The sequence below is a fragment of the Mus caroli genome, unplaced genomic scaffold (genome assembly GCF_978045245.1).
Source record: "Mus caroli unplaced genomic scaffold, Mus_caroli_1 scaffold_11, whole genome shotgun sequence".
Lineage (NCBI taxonomy): Eukaryota > Metazoa > Chordata > Mammalia > Rodentia > Muridae > Mus > Mus caroli.
This window is the reverse complement of record NW_028227266.1, coordinates 69,232,032-69,258,086: the sequence shown is the minus strand read 5'-3', so window position 1 is coordinate 69,258,086 and position 26,055 is coordinate 69,232,032. Positions and strand designations below refer to the sequence as shown.

Genomic DNA, 26,055 nt, shown 5'->3' with positions numbered 1-26,055 from the left:
CATTGAGAATGGTAGTCAGTCCCATGATCAGCAATAAAACACAGTGTTTTCCATTCTCCTCTTAAGTGGCTAAGAACCTCCATAATAAGAATGTGTGCTTCCTCTGCAGTTTATAGATTCCACTACCTAATTCCAGCTTCTTATATTTTCAGGATGACCAAATAGTCTCAGTATCTGCCAGATCCTTTTCATCATGATAAGTAAAACTCAGTTCTTAGCTAAAATGAGTATACACTTGAACTCAAAGACACCCAAGGCTCAGAGATACAAAAATATATAGACTACAGGCCTAGAGAGATGGCTCAGCTGCTGCAAACACTTGCTATTCTGGCAGAGGACCCAGGTCCAATTCCCAGCACCCATATGGGAGCTCACAGCTGTCCATAACTCCCATTTCAAGGACCTCTTCTGACCAGACACACACCTGATACAAAGAAATCATGCAAACAAAACACTCATACACATGAAATAAGATAAATCAATCTAAAAACTTTAAAAATATTATATAGAGAGAATATATTTATGTAACTGTTTTGAATATTAAAAAGTAAAAAGAATGTACCTTTCCGTATTTGCCAAAGAGGTTCTTCAAATCAGCAGCTTTAGTGTTAGAAGACAGTCCACTGACCCAGATGTTCTTGGTTGAGCTTCCACTGCTACCGCCAGCACTGCCTGTGCTCCCTAGGATAGATTTCACACCAGAAGCTTAAGTGCCTGCAGTGGCCTACAAGGCTCACAAGCTTCCATTATGAAATCTTTTCTCATTTAAATTTTGATAGTGTAACATTACAATACTCAAACTCTTACAAACTTACCATTATGAAAATCAAAGAGTAAGAATAAATATTTGTACATTCCCTGCTACATGAATTATAACACAAAGTGAGTGAAAATTCCTTATTTTTTTGTTATTTTGTAACAAATGTTAACAACCTGTCCTCAAACCATTACACTGAATTGAGGTGTCTGGAAGCTGCCCTATGGCAATGAGCAGACGGCTCTAGGGTCGGACAGCAGTCATGGAAACTCAAAGTTCTGAGAAATGGGAAAGAAAAAAAAGGGTAGATCCAGGATGGGGAACAAACATTCTAATAATTCACCCTCATTTTCTTTTCCTGTTTTTGTTTGGGGTTTTTGCTTGTATGTTCGTTTTAGTTTTTTGAGAAAGGATTTCCCTATGTAAGTAACCCTGGCTCTCCTGGAACTCACTGTAGACCAGGTTTGGCCTTGACCTCAGAGATCTGTCTGCCTCTGCCTCCCAAGTACTGCAGTGCTTATGCTACCACCACACCTGGCCACCTTCGTGGGAACCACAGGTAGTTTAATAACTCTACACCTAAGTTAGAAACAACCTTCTAAAATAATCATTTCACAAGAATAGAGACCTCAAAATAACTTAAGACTAGGGACATGATCACAGCTTTTCTGAACTGTCTCCACACAGATATGGCTCACACGTGTAGGTGTATGACGCACATAAGTTACTTAGCGCCAGCAGTGCTTCCTTCCTTTAGTGCTGTGATACAGAAAGCAATGTCTAAAATGCCATGCTTTCACATGTGCAAAAAGAGGGAGAGTAAACATCTGAGAGCTTTAAAATCCCATGAGATAAATCCAACAACAGGAAAGCTGCCCCATGCAGGCTTCTACAGAGAAACAATGCAGATGACTCAAACCCTGAAAATTCTTAAGGACAGTCATCAGAATGTTTAATTTTATGACATGTAACTCAGAAGTTTGTATATCTACAGTAAATAGCAATACTTGGGCCTGGGTACTTACCCAGGAAATTACAAGAAAAGGAACAGGAAAGAAGGTACCACTTAACCAAAATTACTAAGTTTCTCACTTTAAAGGATAAACCTTTGCATCTTTTCCATGAACTCTAACTATAAAGGACAAGATATTATAATTATAGCTACTGAGTAAAGTCAGTAATAACTTCTAACTATGAAAACACCAATGAAACACAACCACAGCGAAGCATGAAACCCTCCTCCTGACATTCAGGAGAGATCGGAAGATTTGGCAGTACTTAAGAGCAAAGCATGTTCTTTTAGGATGCTTTTTTAGAAATCAAATGCTCTAAAAGCCATCATAGAAGAGATACAACATGAAGTCATATTGCTCATGGGCACAAGATAACGAGTTAGCTCCAAATAACAAGCAGCAATAAGATATGAGTATAGGGGGATATGCTCAAGGAACAACATACACTAGTATAAAGGTTCTTATGTAACATAGTACCATGTACAGTTATATAAAACTTTTAAAAATGGTTCCTCAGATCACACAGGAATTAAACATAAAAGTATTTCTCTATATAAGACAAACACCAACACAAAATAAGTCAAATTAGGAAGTGAACTCTGAAACATTTAAATACTGTACACTTCCTATGTACAGAAGTATATCCTAATTGAAAGAATTAAGTACTATCAAATGTTAGTAGAGGAGTCCATAAATATACACAAGTATATTCATGATATAAGTTTCATCCTAAACAGAACAGGAAGAGATGTGGTCATGACTGATGTTTTGAACTCACTATAACTAAATACACTTCTATAATCTCTCATGTTCCTATGAGTTTACAAAGTAAGTAAAGGATAAAGTTTTAAATGACAGGGCTTGCTGAAATTGTTTTAATGCTACCAGTTAAAGGTTATTGAAACTTGTGTCTTCTCAAAAGAATTCTAAAGACTAAATGTCAAAGGGGACACAGACAACTAATGCTTTTGCTGGGAAGTGAGTGAAGTTATCATAAAATAAATAGAAAAAACATTGTTACCTTTGTCATCTCTAGATGATGTCTTGCTGTCTTTAGATTCCTTTGAAGAGCTAAAGAAGCAAATCACCAGAAGAAAATTGAAAACAAAAAACAAAACAAAACCCAAACAGCTTGATATTGACAGCATTGCAAAACGGGTTCTACTCATACACATGGACAACTCCAAGGCCTACAGTAGGCTACTTGAAATGGCTCCCTTAGGATTCTTGAACTGATTTTGCCCAAGATGCCTGAAGATCTAGGTTTTCTGGCAATCCTATTCAGTGGATATATGGCCATCTTCTCCAGATTTCAGGGCTGGGGCTTGACTTCACTTTGTGTTCTTAGGACTGACAGTTGCTCATTAACCACCATCACAAGGGTTTTTAAAAATAAAACACAAAAATTGTCAATTTGAAAAAAAACCAACAACAACAACAAAAAAAAAAAAAATAACAAAATGAAACCAAAAAAAAAAAAAAAAAACAAATATGCTGACAATTCGACAATGCACTCAGGACACTGCATATTATGAAGATCTTGATTTTTTTTTTTTAAAAAAAATAACTTATGACGGTCAAAAATACTCTAGGCAGGATCATAAGACACTAATTATTGTACATGGTCTTGAAGCCACCCCCTTAATGTAGCGCGATCTTATTGAATGCTGGAATTTCAGTATCGTAAAGAACTGACATAGAAAAACAAACCTCTTTGCTTGACCAGAGGCCCCTGTAGACGAGGGCCCTTTCTTCAAAGTATCCTTTTCTTTGTCTCCAGATTCTGCTTTCTTAGCACTTTCTCTGGCTTCCTTCTCGACAGGCTCACCCTTCACGGAGTCTTCCTTCTTACCATCTTTATGGTTCGGGTTCATCTCAAAATCCTTGGCTTCCTTCTCCGGGCTCTGTGCAATGGCGTCCTGCACATCTTTTGGCTTACTTGCTTCAGAATCTGTAATTTTCACATTTTTACCTGTTTCTAGGAGGTCATCACCATCAAAATCCAGAGTGATGGCATCTTCAGCCTGGATTGTGACCGAGATGTTGTCATCCTCAGCTTCTTTCCCAGTCGCATTAGCTTCCATCTCTTCATGAGCTGTGTGATCAGCCTCAGCTAGGCTCCCTTCTGAAGGAAGAGGTTTAGATACTTCTTGTGTGCCATCACCAGAACCTGCTATATCTAAGAGGATTTAACAGGAATAAATATGGCAAAACAAGAAGTTTAAACAATTTCACATTCATAAGCTAGAATAGGACCTAGAAAATATAAAGCCAGTCATTAGCACTGATGGAGGGTTAGGGGGAACACAAGGATTAACTAACATACACAATCCTTTACCTAAGATCACTTATTCTTCAGGGGGGAAAATGATCTCTACATACAAACATCAAAACAACAACAGTGAGAGAATGGATCCATCCTCAAGAGTCAGCTCTTCATCTCTGCTTATAAGTTGATGGTATCTCAATTGTTTTCCTCCGTGGGAGAGTGAGAGATATGTAGATTTGTTTTCCAATGTTCAGCTCATCTTGGGATTTAATCCTTGTGACCTTGGGAGCTCCTTGGTGACTTCCTGAAGGTCACAATCTGAGGACATTGGTCTTCAGAGGATTCCCAGGCCCCATCTTTTTCACTCTTCATCCCTGGGTAGTCCAGAATCAAATGCAAAGCTGCTATGGTGGACTCCGAGGAAGCTCCTCCATGGCATCCAGGAGAGTGGCTGCTTGCTATCTGCATCCTGTCCAGGTAGTCTGCAGTGACTGTTTGCAAAGGTGTCTTGCATTCCCAGAGAGAGGAGACCGCAGGCATGTGAGATTTGCAGTCAGTAGCTTTATTCCATCGTTGCTTCGAGGCTTTTAATTCTGCCTGGCTGAGGAGCCTGTTCCATGTCCTTTCTAGTCCAATTAGGATAATGTGACTTCTGTCCAAGAACTCAACCTCATAGTGACCTCATATATTGCTACTGTTGTCCTGTGATTGCATTGGATAGGATAGTTTCCCAAGACACTACACATGTCAGAAAATCATATGAAAGTTTCTCTAAGTAGCAAACAAAAGCCAGTTTTCTGGTTATTCACCATTCTTAGGACTAGTACAAAATTCATTGAGTCATAAAACTCCAGTAAGCACATATGAGTTACTGCAGTGTCAGTCTTAAACACGAAATCTACTTACCGTATGCTCTAAGTTTTTTTAAAAATCTACAGTGATTTTGAATCTATTAAATCACTAAATCTACAGTGAAAAATGGTATTGTTCACTACAGTAACTGATATGTATAGGGCATAACTTGTGCTCAAAAGAAAACCAAAACCAATTGGAAAATTAAGAAGCTAACTTAATTCACTAAATTGGTAATTTGAAAAGAAACTATTTTAAAATAAGATTTCAAATGAGGAATGTTTATTTTCATATAATTTGCTCTTCTACATGTCCATAAACTTGAAACTCTACTTAGCATCAAACATACCTTTCTCATTTTCTTCTTCCTCACCATCCTGAAATTCAAAGAATAATCAAATGTAAAATAAACTCACAGAGAACTATATTTTAACAGCACAAAATTAATCAAATTAAACTAGTAGATAATTTTAAAATAGTGATTAAACATGCATATCATATGCAAATATGTTCCAATCAAAACTCAGACCCATTTAGAACTACGGAGCAGCCTTCTGCTATATATAACTCTATAAAAAGAGGCAAGTCTCTCAGTAAGCATATCATTTCATTAACCACTAGTTAACATAATCCAAACCTTACTTGTACTAAGAGCTGTCAATAAAATTCTTTATGCCACTCAGTTCATAGTTTTTAAAGAACTTTCTTAATATTACATTAGTGGGGAGGCAATGAGAGAGGCAGCACCCACATGAATATGCCCACAGGAGTCAGTTTTTATTTTCTTCTTCTACCATGGAGGTCAAATTCCAATGGGTATGCTTGGCAGCAAGCACCTTTAACCACTAAGCCATCTTACCAGCCTATCAGCCATACTTTTTGGGGGTTTCTTGTTTGGTTGGTTGTTTTTTTTTTTTTTTTTTTTTTTTTTTTGGTTTTTCGAAACAGGGTTTCTCTGTATAGCCCTGGCTGTCCTGGAACTCACTTTGTAGACCAGGCTGTCCTCGAACTCAGAAATCCGCCTGCCTCTGCCTCCCGAGTGCTGGGATTAAAGGCGTGCACCACCACGCCCGGCGTTCAGCCATACTTTTAACATTCAAACATTCAAAGGAATTAGAAGTATAACCAGCAAAGGAGTGGATGCATGATAAAGAAATAAAGAAAACAAAACAAAGCCCACCTCCCTTTCTACATTTCAACAAGGAAAAGGGATGATGATCAGGATGCAGCTCCAAATTACTCTCTCTAGAAAAAGATCTGTTAAATAAGTTCAAAGCCATCACTAATATACATCACTAGCGAATGGCCAACTGTAAAATGGTATTTGTGCTACAGGTAATCAAAGCAAAGAGCATATCCATTTAAGAAGAAAGTTTAACATAAGATACTTGATATTCCCAAATGTGCTAGCTTTAAAACAGATCTCAATGACAAGATGCTTTTCTTGGAAGAGAAGGAATCTTGTCTTTCTTTTTAAGAAAACAATAGCTTATTGGGTTTATACTGTGAAAGGGTAAGGGCTTAGCAGTAACTAAACCACTTGTCTACAGCCAGAAGGGGGAAAAACAACTTTTTTATTAAGAAAACGCTGCTAGGACTACTGAGGTAGTTTCACAAGCTAAACTCTCCCAACACAAGCCACAGAAAGGTTAAAAAGCACAACAGGCTCAGAAGATGAGGTTCCCGGAACACCTTGCTCACGCAGCTCCTTTTTTTTTTTTTTTTTGGTTTTTCAAACCAGGGTTTCTCTGTGTAGCCCTGGCTGTCTTGGAACTCACTCTGTAGACCCTGCCTTTTCCTCCTAAGTGATAGGATTAAAGGCATGTGCCACCACTGCCTGGCAGTCACTCAACTCACAGTTGGTTCTAGTGAGCTGGGAAAGCTACCTGAGGAAAGCCTGTAAGTGCTGCTTCTCACACACCACAGTACCACAGAAGCCTGGAAGCACTTATCAAACAGGCTGCTGGCACCAGGCGCACAGCTGCTGATTCTGCAGGTGTCAAACAGCTGAAGAGTGTGCACCACTTAACATGTGTCCAGGTGAGTCACACTGCAGGTCCAGAAAAGACCCGACCAACTCCTCCTGCCTAGCAGTGAAAGAACATTTCAAGCAAAACTTTCAATGCAAGACAAAATTAGATTTTTTTTATCATGGAGAACAACAATAATGTTGTGTGTTTGTGTGTGCGCAGGAGTGTGTTGGTCCATGTACCCACAGAGGCCTAGGTCAATGGCAGGTTGATCGCTCCCTTTCCCTTTTGTGGTAAGGCAGGATCTTCCACAGGGAGCTCACCAGTTAGCTAAACTGGCTTGCCAGAGAGCTGCAGGGATCTGCCTGTCCCATCCTGTCCTCCCCACCTCAGCACTCCAGAGTTCCAGGTGTGCATCACTTTGGGATTGTACATGAATGCTTGGGATGTGAGCTCCAGACCACATGCTTGTATTATAAACCAACAGCAACATAAATACTACCTGTATACTGATACTGCATACTATGATTTCTTTTTTCATTTCAGTTTTAATATTTGTGTGTGTGTCTGTCTGTCTGTCTGTCTGTCTGTACTTCGGTTGTCTCTAAGGTCCAGAATCCCTCAGAGCTGGAGTAACAGGCAGTTATGAACTCTCCACCACCATGGATACGAGGAACCAAACTCTGGTCCTTTGGAAAAGCAGACTGTATTCTTAACTACAAGCTAGTCTCTAGTTCCCCAAGGATTTCATAAACTTGGTTGGTCACAAGTTGTCTTCTAACTTCCACAGGTGTGCTGTGGCACCCACGTACCAACACACAATTAAAATTTTAAACAAATAAATCAGTACCTCTGGGCTCTTGATTACACACTGAAGTGCAGCACTTGGAAAGAATGCTGCTTTGGGTAGAGTGGTTGCTCAAGGAAGCAAGGGGAAAATAAGCTATTCTCAAATTCTGAACCCATTTACGTGTATGGCTTACTAGTTTATCTTGAAAGGCAAACTCTGGTCCTTTGGAAGAGCACTGTAGACTTTTAACCACCAGCTAGCTCTCTAGTTCCCCAAGAATTTAAGAAACTTAATAATTTAAATAAATTTAATAAACACTATACCACTTCCAAGCTATTCTATTAAAGGTGCAACATGATAGACTGAAGATGTACAAATTATTTGCTATTTTAAAAAAGTAAATTTGAAAAAAAAGTAATTGCTATAGTTTCTGCTAATTAGAAATGCTGTTAAACTACTTTGTTTTGCTGAAGTTTTAGCTCTTTAACTCTGTGTGTGTGTGTGTGTGTGTGTGTGTGTGTGTGTGTGTGTATACACTGCAGTCCTCTTTAAGAGCAGTATGTGCTCTTAACCACTGGGCCTTCTCTTGAGCTCCCTAGACATTTTTCTTATAATCCTTAAAATACATAGACAAACCAAGAAATACAAGAGACAGGAAAATGTTCAAACCATGACAACTGTGTATAAACATGCAATGTGTTTGAAAATAATCTCCCCACTGAAAACAATCTTTAATTTGGTCACTTGAGGGGTTATCCTGAATAAGAGCATTTCATGCATGAAAAATAAATCACATTTTCTAAAAGTCAGGTACTCAAGCTGTTTATCTTGTAGTGGGGCCTACAAGCCCTAGTCAGATGCTGAAGAACTTAACATAAAGCGCCTCTCTTTCCACGCACCCTAGGGACAGCAAAGAGTCAAAGCCAAGCCTCACGCACACTTCTCAGTCATTCACATTCTACTATCATTCTGTAGGCTAATGTGTGATATATGTGCCTCTGCATGGTTAAATATAAAGACCTTAAGCCTTCAAAATCATCTTACATCAGTAACTGTCTAACATCACCTGACAGTGCACTAAAAAGTATGGGAAAAACAAAGTGGCCCAGCTAAACATGGGAACAATATGAGCTGTACAGACAACAGCAACAGGCTTGCATGGGTTAAATATATTAAGCCCATAAAAAGCACTAAGAATCTGCTGAAATAAAGTCACTGAATAAATATATTGTAAGATACTCCTCTTTCTAAAGGGCTTAACTTCAGTACTATGGTAAGTTAAATAGAACTTAGAAAACTCTTAACAGTGTAGTTACTTAGTAAAAAAAAAAAAAAAAAAAAAAAATGTGGTATCATGTAAACCAACAACTAAATAAATGAGCCAGTGAGATGGCTCAGTAGGTAAGGGTACTTGTTGTCAAGCCTCATAACCTGAGTTCAATCCCCAGGACTCATGTAGTAGGAGAGAAAACACTCCCTCAAGTTGTACTGTGATCTACACATACACACACACACAAAATGTAATGAAAAATGTTAAAGAATATAAGACTAAGCTTGAGATGTAATTAGTTGTTCTTTACCATTAAAACATTTTGTATCACCACCCATCTTGACTTAATTCCATAGAATCACGGGTGATATACCATAATGTATCAAGGAAAATGAAAAGTAGTAGATCTAGAGTACTCTGTACCGTGAACAGCAAGCAACCACTAGATCAAAGAGGCATTACCTTTATGAAGAGAACAGGAGTAAACCTGCTTGGAAAAGTACACAGATTTCACGACTCCCAGCCCACAAAGGAAAAGCCCTCAGATTAGAGAAGTGGTGTGGACGTAGGTAAACAGAAAGGGAACGGACATGGCATAATCATGTACTTAGGGTACTTCAGGAACCCTGCTTGTTATTCATTTCTATTTTAGGAGTACAAGTGTTTTTGCCTGCATGTATGTATGTGTGCCTGGTGTCTGAAGAGGCCAGAAAGGGGCAGTGGATCCTTTGGAACTGGAGTTATAGATGGTTGTGAGCTGGTTGCTAGGAATCAAACCGAGATCTCTATAAAAGCAATCAGTACTCTAATGCGCTAAGCCACCTCTGTAGCCCCTCTTTTGTTTTTGAGACAGGCTCTCACTATGTAGTCCTGGAACTTGCTATATAGAGAGACCAGGTTGGTCTCAAGCTCACCAAGATCCTCTTGAGTCTAAATCCCAAGTGCTGGGATTAAATCTGTGTACCACCACACCCAGCTAAAGAGTTGCTTGAGAACTGAAAGTTTAAAGCCCTTAAAGAACATTATAGAAATAATGTTTAAAAAAACCTCAAATAGGGAATGATGAGATGGCTCAGCAGTTAAGAGCACTGGCTTAGTTCAATTCCCAGCAATCACACAGTGGCTCGCAACCATCTATAAGGGGATATGACGCCCTCTTCTGGCCTGAGAATATGCAGATGTATATACAGCAGAGTACTCATACATTTAATAAATAAAAATTTTAAAAAATCCTAGTTTGTTCAATGCTTTGGAAAAAAATCCTCAAGTAAATGACATCTTCAATTTAGTCAAACAACTACAAAGAAATACTAACTGCACATGTTCATGTTAGGATCTAGACCAATACACCAGGTCTAGCAAAGAAGGGTTTGTTTTGAAGTATGGTGCTGGGGTCAAACTCAAGACTTTATACATAGTAGGAAAGCATTCGACCAACTGAGCTACATCCCCAGCCATGATTCTTTTTTTTAAAGATTTATTTATTTATTTATTATATGTAAGCACACTGTAGCTGTCTTCAGACACTCCAGAAGAGGGCATCTGATCTCATTACAGATGGTTGTGAGCCACCATGTGGTTGCTGGGATTTGAACTCAGGACCTTTGGAAGAGTAGTCGGCGCTCTTAACCGCTGAGCCATCTCTCCAGCCCCCCCAGCTCCCCCAGCCCCCCCCCCCGGCATGATTCTTAATGTTAAAACTGACCAACAGGATCTGCTCAAAATCACAGGTCTATAATTAAGCAACTTTATCCAGAGGCTTCAAGACAAAAGCAGAAGACTGGGTTTACCTGGAGCTAAGCTACCCTTACACAAACATCATATCTTGTTTGTATTTTTTAAAGAAATAGGCTAGGTCAAGGTTTTTTTGTTTTTTTTATGTGTTTTATGTACACAGGTATTTTATCTTCATGTATGTCTGCACACCACAAGAGGGCATCAGATTCCATAAGACTCAGTTAAACTGCAGTTAGAGCTTTTAAGGCACCATGTGGGTCCTGAGATTGAACTCAGGACCTTTCAGAGAACAGCTTGTACTACTGTAACCACTGAGACTTCTCTCCAGCCCAAACCAATGATTTTCAAAAAAACTTCTAAAAGGGAGTAGCAGGAAACACAGTACTCAGACACTTTCTGAGTATCTGTGATGTGAAATCAAGAAGATATTTTAAATGTGTATAGTAGATTAAAATAACTATAAACTCTCAAAACTTATTTTTTAAACCAATAATTAAAAATAGATGAAACAAATCAACCCAAATAAAAAGAAATATGTACCAGTTGGTACTCTACACCTAAGGGACACAGCTGATCTGCAATACAGTAGCTTGTTCATCTTAGTAAGAATACGCTGTAACAGGGGAACTCTCAAGTCTTCAGCAATGGCCTTGGTGGTGGTGGTATGTTACTTTAAGACTACTATCTAATAATCTAATAATGTGCTGGGAGCTACAGGAAATGGGTAACGTGGAAGTATCCCTATGAGCTACTTACAGAAAAGGCCTAGAAATAATGAACAGCTCAGGAGCAGTGAACACTCACAGCATTTATCACTAACAAGAAGTAGTAGCTACATATAGGTCTAGAAGAAACTAGAGAACCATTATATACACCAAAAATAAGGAGAGCTAAAAATGCTCACTAGCACAAGGTGAGAACACTCACTTCAATGATAACAGTAGCAGACTGACATACATTAAATATACCAAAGCCATGAGTCTAAAATAAAAGGACAAAGTGCAAAGAAAATCAAAAGCTCATTTCATTAGTAGTGTTGACGGTGCTAGTAAACTTGCTCATTATTTTGGAAATAGGTAGATTTTATAGGAGAAAACAACCAATACATATTCTGGCTCTCCTTTATAAATGACACTACTTGGTAACCAATTAGAACATAAAAAGTTAATTTTTCTAGAAATATTTCAGTTAACACTATGACCACTTTAAAACTCATTGCTTAGGATCCATACAAAAGCAGCCCAAGGTGGCATCCGGCCAGTGAAGCACCTGTCTCTCACGCTGTCCTTGAATCTGATAGTAAGCCTAGCAGTCTATGCCGACTTCCCAGTAACTGCAGGAAGCAGAAATATATTCAAAGACACCATGGAATACAACCAGCAACATCTAGACTTTGGAAGTTCTAATGCAGGGCTTGGGAAAGTACTATTTATATTGAAAACCTGTCAGCCCTATTCATTTTTACATCGTCTCTAACTGCTTCCACACCATCATGGCACAGCTGAGTAGTTACAATACAAACTGTATGGCCCAAAACAGCTAGGAAGACCTTACAACCCATGCTCTATGAGATTATCAACCAAGTCTCTCAACAAGTAAACCTAGGAGAAACTAAGTTAGAGAGCAAGGCTAGAGATTAAAAGAGCATTAACACAAATGCCAATCAATCACAATGGATAGTTCTGGATTCAAACAAGACCTATAAAAAATATCCATAGCTGAATGAATATCTATCTGAATATTGACTTCAGTACTTAACCACACTATCATTTTTCTATTAATAATTTCTTTCAAAGCTACATACTGAACTTTGTCATGGAAAATGCATGTGACTTTAAAAACTGCAGAAATGGGGCTGGAGAGATGGCTCAGCGGTTACGAGCACTGACTGCTCTTTCAGAGTCCTGAGTTCAAATCCCAGCAACCACATGGTGGCTTACAACCATCTGTAATGAGATCTAATGCCCTCTTCTGGTATGTCTGAAGACAGCTGCAGTGTACTTACATAAAAAAATAAATAAATCTTTAAAAAAAAAACTGCAGAAATATAGATGCACAATATAGATGGAGGTGGAAGTAAAACAGACTAAAGGAGCTGAAATAGCTCAAGATGGGTAATAGTTACATGCATTTTATCCCTAAGGTATCTGATATATTCATGAAAAACCTTTACAAGCATCAACAGGAGAATCTGCATGCATTTGTATGTCTCCAGGCATTTTGCATATACATACATTATTTACACAAAGGAAAATAAAGGGCACTATATTTTCTTGTTGTGGATTTTCAGACAGGGTCTATTTCCACAGCTCAATCTGACCCTGAACTTGCAATCTGCTGCCTGTAATGCATATGCTTCACCTCCAAGGGTCAGGGTTACACTATGCACTATAATTATGAGCTAAATGATTTTACTTAAAATTTCTCTAAACATGTAGCCTCCTTATTTTTTGATACAATATGGCTATATCTTAGTCTCTGAAGTAACTGTTTTCTTTCACTATCTGGATGGTTTGCTTATTCTACCCCATAAAAAGGTTTAAACTTAAAAAAGACAAGCATTCCATGAACACTTTATTTCCCCCTGCTAAACATGTTGTCATAAAGTAGCCTGTGATGTGAACAGGGGTCACAGATACCACTCTGGCATACAGCTCACAATTTTTGTAACCATGGAAGCATCCCAGCAGTGGAACTCAAAAAGCTAGTTGCCAAAAATGCAAAGTTCAATTCCAGTTTTCTGAAAATTAGTAAGCTAAAAAAGTACTCCCTGCATCTGAAGCTTGATCTCCCTCATCTACCATACAGACTGAACATAGAGAGAAGAGGAACAGGCCTGCTGCCTCTCACAGTCCAAACGGCCCCTTCCTGAGTATTACAAGAAGCCAGAAACACTGCTTCCAAAAAGGTCAGTTCTCTTCCCCTGAGATCAACAGGGAGGCACAGCTCACTTCATTGTACCTGTGAGGGTCACCATGGCAAAGGCCAGAGAGCCACAAAAAAGGTACATTGTCTACATGTATGTCTGTGCACCAAGGGCATGTCTGGTGCCAAGTCGGTCAGAGGAAGGTATTCTAACACCTTAGGGTTGGAGTGACAGATGACTGTGAGCCACTAGGTGGGTGCTAGGACCCAAACCTAGCTCCTCTGCAAGCAGCAAATGTTCTAACCAGGGAGCCATCTCTCTAGCCCCAGCTCTGCAGGCTGAACACACTCTCCTATAACTGCTCTTCAAGTAGACCCAAACTGGATCACCATTTTCCCTAAATCTAGCAATATGGTCAACAGTGAGTGGTATAGTGTCTCTATTAGAAGGCATGATTCTTAAAGAGTTAAAATATGAGTAAATTGTGAGTAAATGAAAAGACAGAGGTCAGTTTTTAACATTGCAGAAACTGAGCTATAAATGTTGTTCACGCCATTGGGAAATGTACACTATGCATACCATGAACCAGGACATTCACCACATTCACCTAACAAAATGTGAAGAACAAGAGAATTTTCCCACTGTTATTGAAGTTTACCTTAACAATGCTAACGAATAAAAAAATGGAAGCACTGAAAAGAATATCATAGTTCTACGTTATTTATTTTATACCAAATTGGAAAAAAAAATTATAAACGTCCCAAAGTCTGTATTTTGATAAGTCTCTACTGAACTTTCTATCTCTATAGATAACAGGAACCTCAACTCCTAACCAGAACCTTCAGCTGTCAACAGTTTATACATATCACATTCAAAGTTCAGGATCAAACAAGGCAGTTTTATGAATTTTAGAATTACAAAGTAAAAATACAAGATTGCCTTTCCGAGCCCTTCCACCCACAATTTATACTCACGGGACTATGTGCAAACTTACTTGGGCTGTTAGAAAGGTGTCATCTTCACCTTCTTGAGCTTCAGTTTCCTAAGTAAAAGGTATACAACAGCTTGGCTTTACAAATCATCTGGGTACGATAGGAATGCTTTGACGCTCATACCTGGTTATCATTTGCCTCATGCTCTGTTAACTATGGGCACCAAACCAGGAATTCAGACTACACTCTCTATGACAAAATTTAAAAAAAAAAAAAAAAAAATCACTCATGCCTCCTCATAATTAGAAAATTCTTGAGCCCCTCATTTACCAGGGTAGGCAGGAGGCGCGTGTTTATGAATAACAACAATCCTCATTCCCTATAATCCAACGGCTTTCCTAAGACCTATCATACTTCAAAGCAGGACAACTGGGCCGTTTGAAAGGAAATACCTGGAAATTGCTTTATAATTCAACTTTAATTTTCTTACCCTTGATAATAAATAAATAAAGATAACTTTTTGTCTTACTAAAGCAGCAAAAGGGGGTGGAGGGCCCTCCCACCCAGTAGTACTGGTAAGGTCAGAGTGAAATAGGCACACTCATCTCTAGCGCCATGGAAAAAAAAAAAAACCAAACCTTAAATATCCAAGGTTGTAAAGAGGCTATTAGACACACAGAAAGTAGCCTGATTATGAAGTCATTATGGCATGTTATATAAGTGCAGAATATAGAATCAACAGCAATTTATGACATGGCAAAAACTATGTAAATACACATGTAAAATAAGCAAAAACTGTAAAAGCCTTAGGTAATAGGATTCTAAGTAATTTATAAATAAATTTTCTAAGTTCTGAGACCTCCATATCAAACTAGAAAAAAAAATATTTTCTATTAGTAAATCATAATTTATCTGTGTCATGTTTTAACAAAACTGGCTAAAGACCTGACTTTCGATGTCCTCTTTTTCTCTATCTTCTATTGCTTCTGCCTCTACAAATTCCTGAGTTGTCTTGTTCTCTTCTGTAGAAAGCAACTCCTGGGAATGCACAATTTCCTCTTCATTTTCACCAAATTCTTCCAAGTCCTTTAGCTCGTCATTTCCATCTTGGTCATGTGTCTCTTGATTCTCCAATTCACAGTCCTTTTAATGGTAAGAAAATTTGGTACAACTAGAGGCAAAGTGGTGTGTCTTATCTACCAAACACTTTCGGAATTTACAACTCTATACATGGCAGATTTGATTGTACTTCACGATATTCCTGGAGTGAAAGTGCAAGTGTTTTACCTGTCACATAAACTCTTTTACAGGTAGTCAGTACCAAAACCAATGAGCCGGGACCGAATCTCAACTTACACACTGAAATAGCAAGCTGAATCCTCGAGAAGTACTTTAAGTTTAGGTATTTAAGAGTTACCACGCTACAGTCTAAAAACTGTCCAGAAGCATGCATACCTTCTAAGAAGTGGACTAACTGCATTCTCCATGTGCCAGTCTCATTTAATATCAAAGAGCCTGGAAGTCATATGCATACACAAACATGAAGTTTACTTCAAATTAATAATAAATTCCCAATTGTTACATTAGTCTACGCTTGAAAAGTATGCATAATATAATGATAATTGTTTTAAAATTTCTCACTATCAATTTAAATAGGAAGGGAGACACAGGGTGGGATTAGCTCTATACAAGGTCTGTGTCTCCTTCAAAATATACAAAGATATGGTATTTTGGTGGGAGGAAGGGGCTGATAGCCATGAAAGTGCCTTCCTTATTCTTGCCATGAATCAAGAAGATTTAAGAAGTTGTTTCTGGACTAATGAGAAAAAACCAGTCACTCGCCATTTGTAGCTGACCTCAGAAAGGGAAGACTGTCCAGTGGTGGAAGAGGGCAGAGAGGACCATGCTGCTCTAGGACACATGGTGACAGCAAAGTGTGTTCTGGTTTGACGAGGGGAGCCTTGAAAGCTGATAGCAGGGTAGGGAACTGATGATGGCAGAAGCACTCAAGCAAACAACAGAGGGAGTCCCTGAAGGGACTGTACCATTCTGAAGCAACCCTGGACTTCACTTCCCCACAGAAGCAACTGCTACACTGGCCACATATCTAGGCATCAGGTGCCACTTACACATCACTATTCTAAGTTTCCAAAATTACCAACTCTAGAAGCAATAAAGGAAATTCACTTACTTATCAAATACTTGACATATACTTTCAAAATAAGGAAATATTAAAAACTAAAGGTACATTCACACAGAATTATCTAAAGAAAAACATCCCTTTTGTTCTTCTAGATATTGCCACAAGTTGTTTTAAGGTTGACACAAAGGTACCCTTCCCAGCAGATGGGCCATCTCACTCAATGAAGCATGTGTCTTCTCCAACATTCCAAATAACTGATACAAATTAAAACATTACAAAATTAAATCACCAGTCTGGGGGCCTGGAGTGATGGCTCAATGCTGGAGAGGACCTAAGAGTTCAATTCCCAGCAACCACATGGTAGCTCACAACCATCTATAACTCCAGTTCCAGGGGATCCAACATCCCCACACAAACACACATGCAAACAAACACCAATGCATATAAAATAATGATAAATCAGAAACCTACGTTTTTAACAAGTTGCACTGTTTTTGAACTAATAATTTTTGTTTAATCACACATTAGTAAATAGAGAAAATAAGAAACAGACCCAATGAAAGACACAGCACAAGAATAATAGATAGCAAATTTAAGAGTTCTTAAAGGCTCAAACAAGAGCTGATACAGGAAGGCAGTCACTAAGTTTAGTGGCTCCTCAGGCAAACAGTTCCTAAAATTACCTATTCTCAACTAACTGCTTTCATCTCTGCATGGTGGGATGTGTGTGGGGCAGAGAAGGTACAGAGCTGGGCTGTGGGAGCTAGAGGCGAAAAAATGGCCATGAACTGACCTCATGGCAGGACACTAAACACACAGAGACAACTGTGACAGTGTGAATTAACTATACACAGAACCCAGAGTAAAGGAGAATACACATGATTTAAAAAGAACTGTGATCTACACCTGCAAATGCCACAGCCCTTTAGACCCAAGGAATAGCACACCACTTTTCATTCATAGAAACAAAATAAAATACCCAACTAGAAGCTTAAAATAACTTGTTCTTCTATAACTGTAATACATAGAATACCACTGCTTCAATCAGAATTACTTAAATTTTCTGCTTTTGAGGTAAATTACTTTTTTAAGGTACATTTCCTTTTGGTTCAAAAAGATGTGATCTTTAAAGGGCATAACAGATCTCTTTATTTGATCTTTACTAGGTAGAAAATTGCACATCATCAATTTTTCCTCTCCAGTTTTAAAGTCTACAACGATCAAGTCCTACATATTATAGTATATATAAGTTAATGCAATGAATAGACTGAAAAAGATACCAGTCCCTTTCACGGTGGAACTAACACACCATTATTCTCCCCGTCCCAGATCCCCATGCTTCAGATTCCCACCTGAGTGCCCAAACACAGGGGTTAGGGTTAGCTTTTTGTTTTTTGCTTTTTTGAGCCAAGGGTCTGTTGTAACCCAAGCCTACCTCTGCTAGAAATAAAAGCGTGTGCCACCACAGCCAGCTTAAGTTTTTCTTCATGTCTCTCTTAGCTAAAGGGTTACTTCTTTTATACCTCAATTATGAAAGCTCGTGGGCCTGCCAATACTTAAGTCTCTCTAACCTATGTACTTCCATGTCTACTGTTCCAGTCTATATCCATGAACTCATCACGCAGAGCAAACTCCTTAACCTAGTGATTGACACTTTACCTTGACAAAAGAATCATCTTCCACAGAAGCATCTCCACTCAACTCATCTGCTTCTTGTTTTTTACCTGCGAAAGAAGGAAAATGGGCTAACAACCAGTATTTTATTACTTTAAGACGAAAAAAGAACATTCTACACTTATTCTGCAATATCACTCTCCAGTCCTAAGATCCTCTACAAAGCTAATTCAAACTAAAAACACTTGGACACAGCTATCCTAAACAAACAAAATAAAACAAAACAAAACAAAACAAAACAAAACAAAACAAAACAAAACAAAACAAAGCAAGCTTTACCAAAGCCATGCCACCTCACTGCCATGCATGCTGCCCAGAACCCATCAAGCTCAGCTCACCTGATGTCAATGGTACATTCTCTTCATACACATACATTCTCTAGCTTCAGTTCTGCCGACAACAGCACTTTACAGTCTATATATGTAGTCAGATGCCTAGAGCCAAATTCAAGACTCAATGCCCATAAAAATAAATCCTCAATCCTCCTCTTAAATAGCTTTATCTGAAATAAAAATCTCACACTTGGTCAACCATGATGGTATACACCTGTAATCCCAGCCACGTGGGAGGTGGAAGCAGGAGGATCAAGAACTCAAGTTATTTCTCAAGTCTGAAGCTAACCTGGGCTATATGACAGAAGTCTCTCTCATCACCTTTACACCATGCTAGTTGATACAAACTGCCTAGCTCTGGTTCCAGGACATCTCACCTCCCCATGAAGGGAAAAGATCATTTGATACAATGGCTGCCTGGATGCTCTTTACCCCAAAGCCTCAGAACAGCGGTCCTGGCCACGTTAGGGTCAGATGCTGCTTAGCTGATGCAAGGCAAGAGAACTAACTTCTGGATACACACTACCCACACTGAACAGCAGTCCTGACCACTTTAGCATCAGAGCCAGATAATACATAGCTGATGCAAGACCAAACTGACTTCCAAATGCAGACTATCCCCAGCTTCCTGGCAGACTATAAGATTTCCCTGCTCAGCCCTCATTTTCAAAACTATGTTATTTGGTAGAATTTAAAGAGTGCTACTTTAGTTTAAAAAAAAAAAAAAAATTCCACAAAGCCAATGCTAAGTTTCTTGTGTCTTCAATATAGCCCCCCAAAACTACCTAAAAAACTGTAATGTACCATAAATGCCATCTTTAGAGAAATCACAGCCACTGAAAGGTTAATATTTAAATTTTAACCTTTTCTTTCCCATGTCTTCCGAAACATAAATGGATAGTTCACCGGGTGTGGTGGCGCACACCTTTAATCCCAGCACTTGGGAGGCAGAGGTAAGCACATTTCTGAGTTCAAGGCCAGCCTGGTCTACAGAGTTCCAGGACAGCCAGGGTTATACAGAGAAACCCGGTCTCGAAAAAACTAAAAAAAAAATATATATATATATATATATATATATATATATATATATTTCCTTCTTTTTTTTTTTTAAAGATTTATTTATTTATTACATGTAAGTACACTGTAGCTGTCTTCAGACACTGCAGAAGAGGGCGCCAGATCTCGTTACGGATGGTTGTGAGCCACCATGTGGTTGCTGGGATTAGAACTCTGGACCTTCGGAAGAGCAGTCGGGTGCTCTTACCCACTGAGCCATCTCACCAGCCCCTACATATATTTCCTTCTAAGGCAATCTAAAACTGCGTTTCCTCTTGCCTGTAACAAGTCTTGACAGAGCTGCTGCCTAGGCTTATGACTCAGCTCTAGGGTCTTTCCCATATCCCCTAACCACCACCCCTATCTTTCTTTCTTTGTTTTTTTTTTTTTAAAGATTTATTTATTCATTATATGTAAGTACACTGTAGCTGTCTTCAAACACCCCAGAAGAGGACATCAGATCTCATTACAGATGGTTGTGAGCCACCATGTGGTTGCTGGGATTTGAACTCATGACCTTCCGAAGAGCAGTCAGTGCTCTTAACCGCTGAGCCATCTCTCCAGCCCCCACCCCTATCTTTCACATGTTCTCAATTGAAAGCCCTTTCTGTGAATGAATGGTAACAGGAAACACACTGGTCCTACAAACATTAAGAAGCCAGACTGGGAGCGTATGTCTCCCACTTACTGGAGGAACAGCTCATGCCTGTAAGAATATATATATTCTTTAAAATAATATCTTCAAAGAGAAAAGGAGTTGAGACAGGGCCTCACTCTCTAGCCCTAGCTACCCTGGAACTCACTATGTAGTTCAGGCTGGCGTTACACTAGCAGTGATCCTCTTGCCTCGACCTTCTAGTGCCAGGGTTATAATGCACAAACTACCACCCTTGGTTTGAACTTCCTATTTAAAATACTGCTGTCTACATTTTAGGGAAAATATAAACTTACAATGTACATAAAAATTTATAATTATCATTTTATCATAAATTTATTTTTTAGTGTTTTACACAACAATCAAAAAGACGTATGGAAAAAATGAAATCTAAATACAGAAATTACTTTACAGGCAACCACTTCATAATCCTTGTTCATTAAAATCTACCAGTCTGTTGAAGAAAGCTAACAACAAAGGTGCTGCTTTTCTGAAAACTGGATGCAAATGAGCTCATTAAACTATTCTATTACAAGTGCTGGTGAGATGGCTCAGTGGGTAAGAGCACCTGACTGCTCTTCGGAAGGTCCGAAGTTCAAATCCCAGCAACCACATGGTGGCTCACAACCATCCGTAATGAGATCTGACTCCCTCTTCTGGAGTGTCTGAAGACAGCTACAATGTACTTACATATAATAAAAAATAAATAAATCTTAAGAAAAAAATTTAAAAAAAAACTATTCTATTACATTATAGAAGGGCATCTGTTAACAAAAATATTCAAGGGCTCAGCAAGTGTTGCACAGGACTTCGGTTCTATTCTCAGCAGCCATGTGGCGTCTCACAACCGTCTGCAGCTACAGTTCCAAGGGGTTTGATGCTCTCTTAGGCTATGCACCAGGACCAGCCACACATGCAGTACACTTATACACATGCAGGCCAACACACACATAAAAAAATAAACTTTTTATTTTTATTTTTATTTTAAGGATGCAGGCTAGAGAGATGGCTTAGTGGTTAAGAGCACTGACTGCTCTTAACCGGAGGTCCTGAGTTCAATTCCCAGCAACCACATGGTGGTTCATAACCATCTGGAATGACATCCAATGCTCTCTTCTGGTGTGTCTGTAAACAAAACTACCGTGTACTCATATACATAAAATAAATAAATCTTTTTTAAAAATTAAGGAGGCTACCTTTTTAGAGGAAAAGATTTTTAAAACCTCAAGTCTATACCCTTCTAAAAATACATGTCCCCAAGCAACCTAGAGGGCAAGGCTTAGGGAGGACTCCTTTAGTTGCTTCAAGAGTGCTGTTTCTTTTGTAACTAAAATCTGTCTTAATTTACAATGCACTTTTTAAAAAGATATCTCTGTGTAGCCCTGGCTGTCCTGGAACTCACTCTGTAGACCAGGCTGGCCTCCAACTCAGATATCCGCCTGCCTCTGCCTCCCGAGTGCTGGGATTGAAGGCGTGCGCCACCACTGCCTGGCTTAAAAATACTTTTTACCAGGCATGCTTGGGTACATACGGCAGGCTCCACTGTTTTACAAAAGACAAAAGAAGCTTAGAGGCCAAGAAGCATGTTCCAAATCAGCAATATCATTTGCTAAACTCTCCATTTCAGTGTGAGGCTCTTCTGGCCCACTAACAAGGCATTGTTCTAGGGAGTGGCTGATCACAGTTTATAGACACTAGCCTCAGCGTGGTAACAAGCACACACCAGGCATACTCCAAGGGGAAGCCCACTTACTTCAGTTCACTTAGAGGAAGCTCAAATTACACTTCAACAAAAACTACCAGTTGTTGTTGGTTGTCCTGATGCTGTTTGTATTCTGATGTCAATTTTGCTTCCTCAAGAAGGGCTGCCTCTAATGAGCAGCCCTTCATGTATTCAGATGATCTCATGTGAACCTTCTCCCCATTTTAACTGGTCAATAAAGGCTAGAGACTTGCTTCCAGAACAGCTAGCTTGCCCACCCAACCTTTCCGACTGTTACAGGCAGAACTTCAGCTAAGTCGTGAACTTTTTCAGCACATAAGACTGGACGACAAATGATACCAACTAGCCTTCCTTTGACAAAACCAAATTTCTTTTTTTCCCTTTGGGCTCCCAGAAAGGAATTCTCAGCCCCAATTCAACAAGAAGCAATCAAACAATCATCGTCCCAGTTCCTGAGGTCAGGGTGGATGGCTCTGGTTATTTTATGAGTTATAGATATGTTGTCATTTTAAGGGATAATTTGTAATTGTTCTACCTTTTGACAGGGAGGACACTAGAGCGCTTAGACACAGGGATTTCTACCTTTCCTCTCCTCTTCTCTATCCTTCTTTTTTAGGTAAAGGAAAGGGGGTGAAAAAGAAAAGGGAGAATATAGTAGTATTATAGAAATTAGACAAATATATAAATAGGAATAGGATATTAAATTTACTCTTAAATCATTCTATAGCTATAATCTTACATTGGTAGAAATCTTTATATTTCATGCAAATTTGAAGTTATAATTCTTACACTGGTACAGAATTTATATATTGATACTGGTTTAAGGTTTTTTCTGGTATAAATCTTTGTATATTGATACAAAATTTAAAATATTGTTAGATAGGCCTTCTGCCTATGCAACTCATTTAAGAATACAAGGCTTAGACTCAGTCCTTTTAACATCTGCTAGTACAAACTGTTTAGGGTGACTACTGCAAGTTAATAGCTAAACAGTGAAACTCATGGTTATATTAGATTCTAACTTAGTTAATTACAAGTGTTTTCAAGATTACTCAAATAGTGAATAGCTAAGAATAATCAATGTTTGACAATTCAGTTATACTATATAATCTTCAAAAACATCAGAGATCCATAGAATATGGCATTTAATATTATTTCATTATTAAAAGATCTTTTGGCTAGGAGACATGTCTGCTCCTGACAGTGTCCCCATCCCACTTCAAAGACGATACTGAGCACCATTACCTCCATATGGAGTTGCTCCAATTACGGCATGCGAACCATTGGGCAAGAATTGCCCTAATCCCGTCTACAGACAAGATTCTGTTAGAAAAGGGCAAACTGGATCTGGGATAGATGACTGCTAAGCTCTACCAGGTCAGGGTAAGCTAGTCCTTCTTAGTTCCTGCTTCACTTCACTTCACTTGAGATGGTTCTGGGCTAGAAGACTGAAAACAGATGCTCCAACATTTTAAGGAATATTGGGGACTCTCCAGGCAGTAGCTGTCTCTACAATTTACATTAGCTTTGTAAACTTTATCTTTGTGCTTCCTACATATTATACTTAAGGTTATACCTAATTCCTTCTCAGATCTCTGACGGGGTTGAAGACTAGTTATAGTCTCATAACTGAACTCAAGTTAGTTAACATTAAAGATGTTCTACATTTGAAAGGATGGTTTTGCAGATGGTAATACAAGTTAAAATTCAAACACGCCTGAGGTATGGAGCTGTAAACTCTTTTAGTTAGTGTAGGATTTTATCTTGATTGCCAAGTATAATAGACTGACATTACTTAATAGTTTTCATAATTGTTTCAAAATAGCTCCTACTATATATGGTTTGTTACCTTAAGAGAAGGACCCTTTTTAATTGGGAAAAAAAAGAGAGGGAAATGTTGTGGATTGTCCTAATGCTATTTACATTCTGATGTTAATTCTGCTTCCTCAAGAGGGGATGGCTCTGACAAGCAGCCCATCACATACTCAGGTGATCTCCTGTGAACCTTCTCCCCATTTTAACTGGTCAATAAAGGCTAGAGCCTGTGATTGACAGTGGAGGGGAAATGTGGGGCTGGAGAGTTGAGAGTGGGTACAGGTAGAGAGGCAGAGAGTACAACAGGGGAAAAAGAGAGGACTGATGAAGAAGAGAAAGCCATGATGGACCAAAACCACATGGCCAGGAGAAACCACAAGTAGCAAGGGGTCTTATAGCTGGAGAATAAGTTAGTATGCTAGATCTGCCCAATCTAGGCTTATAGCTTATAATTATAATAACTGAATTGTGTGGTTTTGGAGTTGGAAATTCAAGCATCAAGTAGTCGCTGCTGCTGCTTACATGCTTCCTGCTGTCCAGACTCTACAAGGAGTGCTTCTACAGTCAACACACTTATGCTCTTTAACCTACTACCTAATCTGAAGCATTCACTCCACAAACTAGAAAGCTCAAGTTGAAGAGTATATTTAAGCCAAGCCCAACTCCACTCCCAGAAGCCAGGATCACTCAGGCGCTAAGATGGATCAGGTGCTCCACTATTATCTCTCTTGTAGGAAATCAAGGCTCCAAAGCCAAGTCTTTACATACGTAAACTGTGAGCCGGGCAGTGGTGGCGCACACCTTTCATCCCAGCACTTGGGAGGCAGAGGCAGGTGGATTTCTGAGTTTGAGGCCAGCCTGATCTACAGAGGGAGTTCCAGGACAGCCAGGATTACACAGAGAAACCTTGTTTTGAAAAAAAAAAAAAGAGGGGGGGTGGGTAGGGGGGCTGGAGAAATGGCTCAGAGGTCAAGAGCACTGGCTGCTCTTCCTAGAGGTCTTGAGTTCCCAGCAACCACATGGTGGCTCAAAACCATCTACAAAGAGATCTGGTGCCCTCTTCTGGCCTTCAGTTATATATGCAGGCAAAATGTTGTATGCATAATAAATAAATAAATCTCTTTTAAAAAAAAGAAAAAAGAAAAGAAAAGAAAAACAAACAAACAAACAAAACCAAAAAAAGTAAACTGTGGAACTCACAACAGTTAAGTAACTTGCACTGGGAGACACAGTCAAGAAGAGGTAGTGGAGGGTACAAAGAAAGTCTTACTGTTGTTCTGCACTGTTTCTAGATGTCATTTTATACATTGACAAGATTGGGCAACACAGAAGTGAGACTGCAGTACACAGCATTTGAGAAAACTGAAAAGTCACTAGCTTTTGATCACTTTCATAATCTGTAACTCTGGGTATACTTAATGCTGAATTTGAAACTATATTGTAACTTTGTAACTGTTTCCTCTATGAAAAGTTAGTTCTTACCACTCCACAAAATACAACTAATTTGCATAAGTTACCATGTTCACCATACAGTAGAAAACTCCGATTGGCACTACAGCTAACTGGTGTTCATATGTCCTTCAATTCCTGACTGATCATAACAGGCTAAGTTGTGGGTTGTATAATAGTTAAGCCCGAGGTCTAGACTTCAATTAGGCCCAACTGGGACAAAGGTAAGAGGTAACATAGAAGTCAAAGTGTCCTGTCAACAAGACTAGACTAACTAACTGATGCTATAAATTATATCTGTAGGCCTTTGTGCAGTCACAGATGTGAAAGGACTTCAAGACTAAACAAATTCCAATAATACTACATTTAGCAAACTTTATTCAGCTGGTAACCATTTCTGTCTGTGCCACTTAACCCTGGGCTAGTAAGGCCCTATTTACTTCCTTTGTCCTTCAGGAAATTTGGCATGCACCACAGAGAGGCCAACTGGCTCAAAGTAGCAATGACTACAATGAAAGGCTAACTCAAAGTAATGAAGAGTGCACACATCACTTTTTAATGCTTTAGTCAGTAAACACTGTCTAAAAAAAAAAAAAGAAAGTGAAAGCAAATTAAAGTATCACATATTAAACTATAGTAACTATTTTGAAATATATAAACTTCATCAATGCTATTTTGTTGTTGTTGTTTTCTTGCTTTTCAAGACAAGGTGTCTCTGTAGCCCTGGCTTGCCCTCAAACTCAGAGACTGCT

General features: G+C 38.9%; 1 protein-coding gene across 2 annotated transcripts in view; it reads right to left on the bottom strand.

Moving 5' to 3' along the window:
* Sltm (SAFB like transcription modulator) overlaps positions 1-26,055 on the bottom strand; it is a 48,113-nt gene that overhangs the window by 13,790 nt on the left and 8,268 nt on the right. The window contains exons 3-9 of one of the 2 annotated variants that reach the window (XM_021171768.3): positions 18,259-18,323; positions 15,402-15,599; positions 14,519-14,566; positions 5,241-5,268; positions 3,481-3,949; positions 2,792-2,841; positions 563-681 (exon numbers count right to left, since the gene is read on the bottom strand). In XM_021171768.3, coding sequence (XP_021027427.2) covers positions 563-681; positions 2,792-2,841; positions 3,481-3,949; positions 5,241-5,268; positions 14,519-14,566; positions 15,402-15,599; positions 18,259-18,323 — 977 coding nt within the window. The remainder of the gene's footprint in view (positions 1-562; positions 682-2,791; positions 2,842-3,480; positions 3,950-5,240; positions 5,269-14,518; positions 14,567-15,401; positions 15,600-18,258; positions 18,324-26,055) is intronic. The other variant, XM_021171769.3, reaches the window with a different exon arrangement.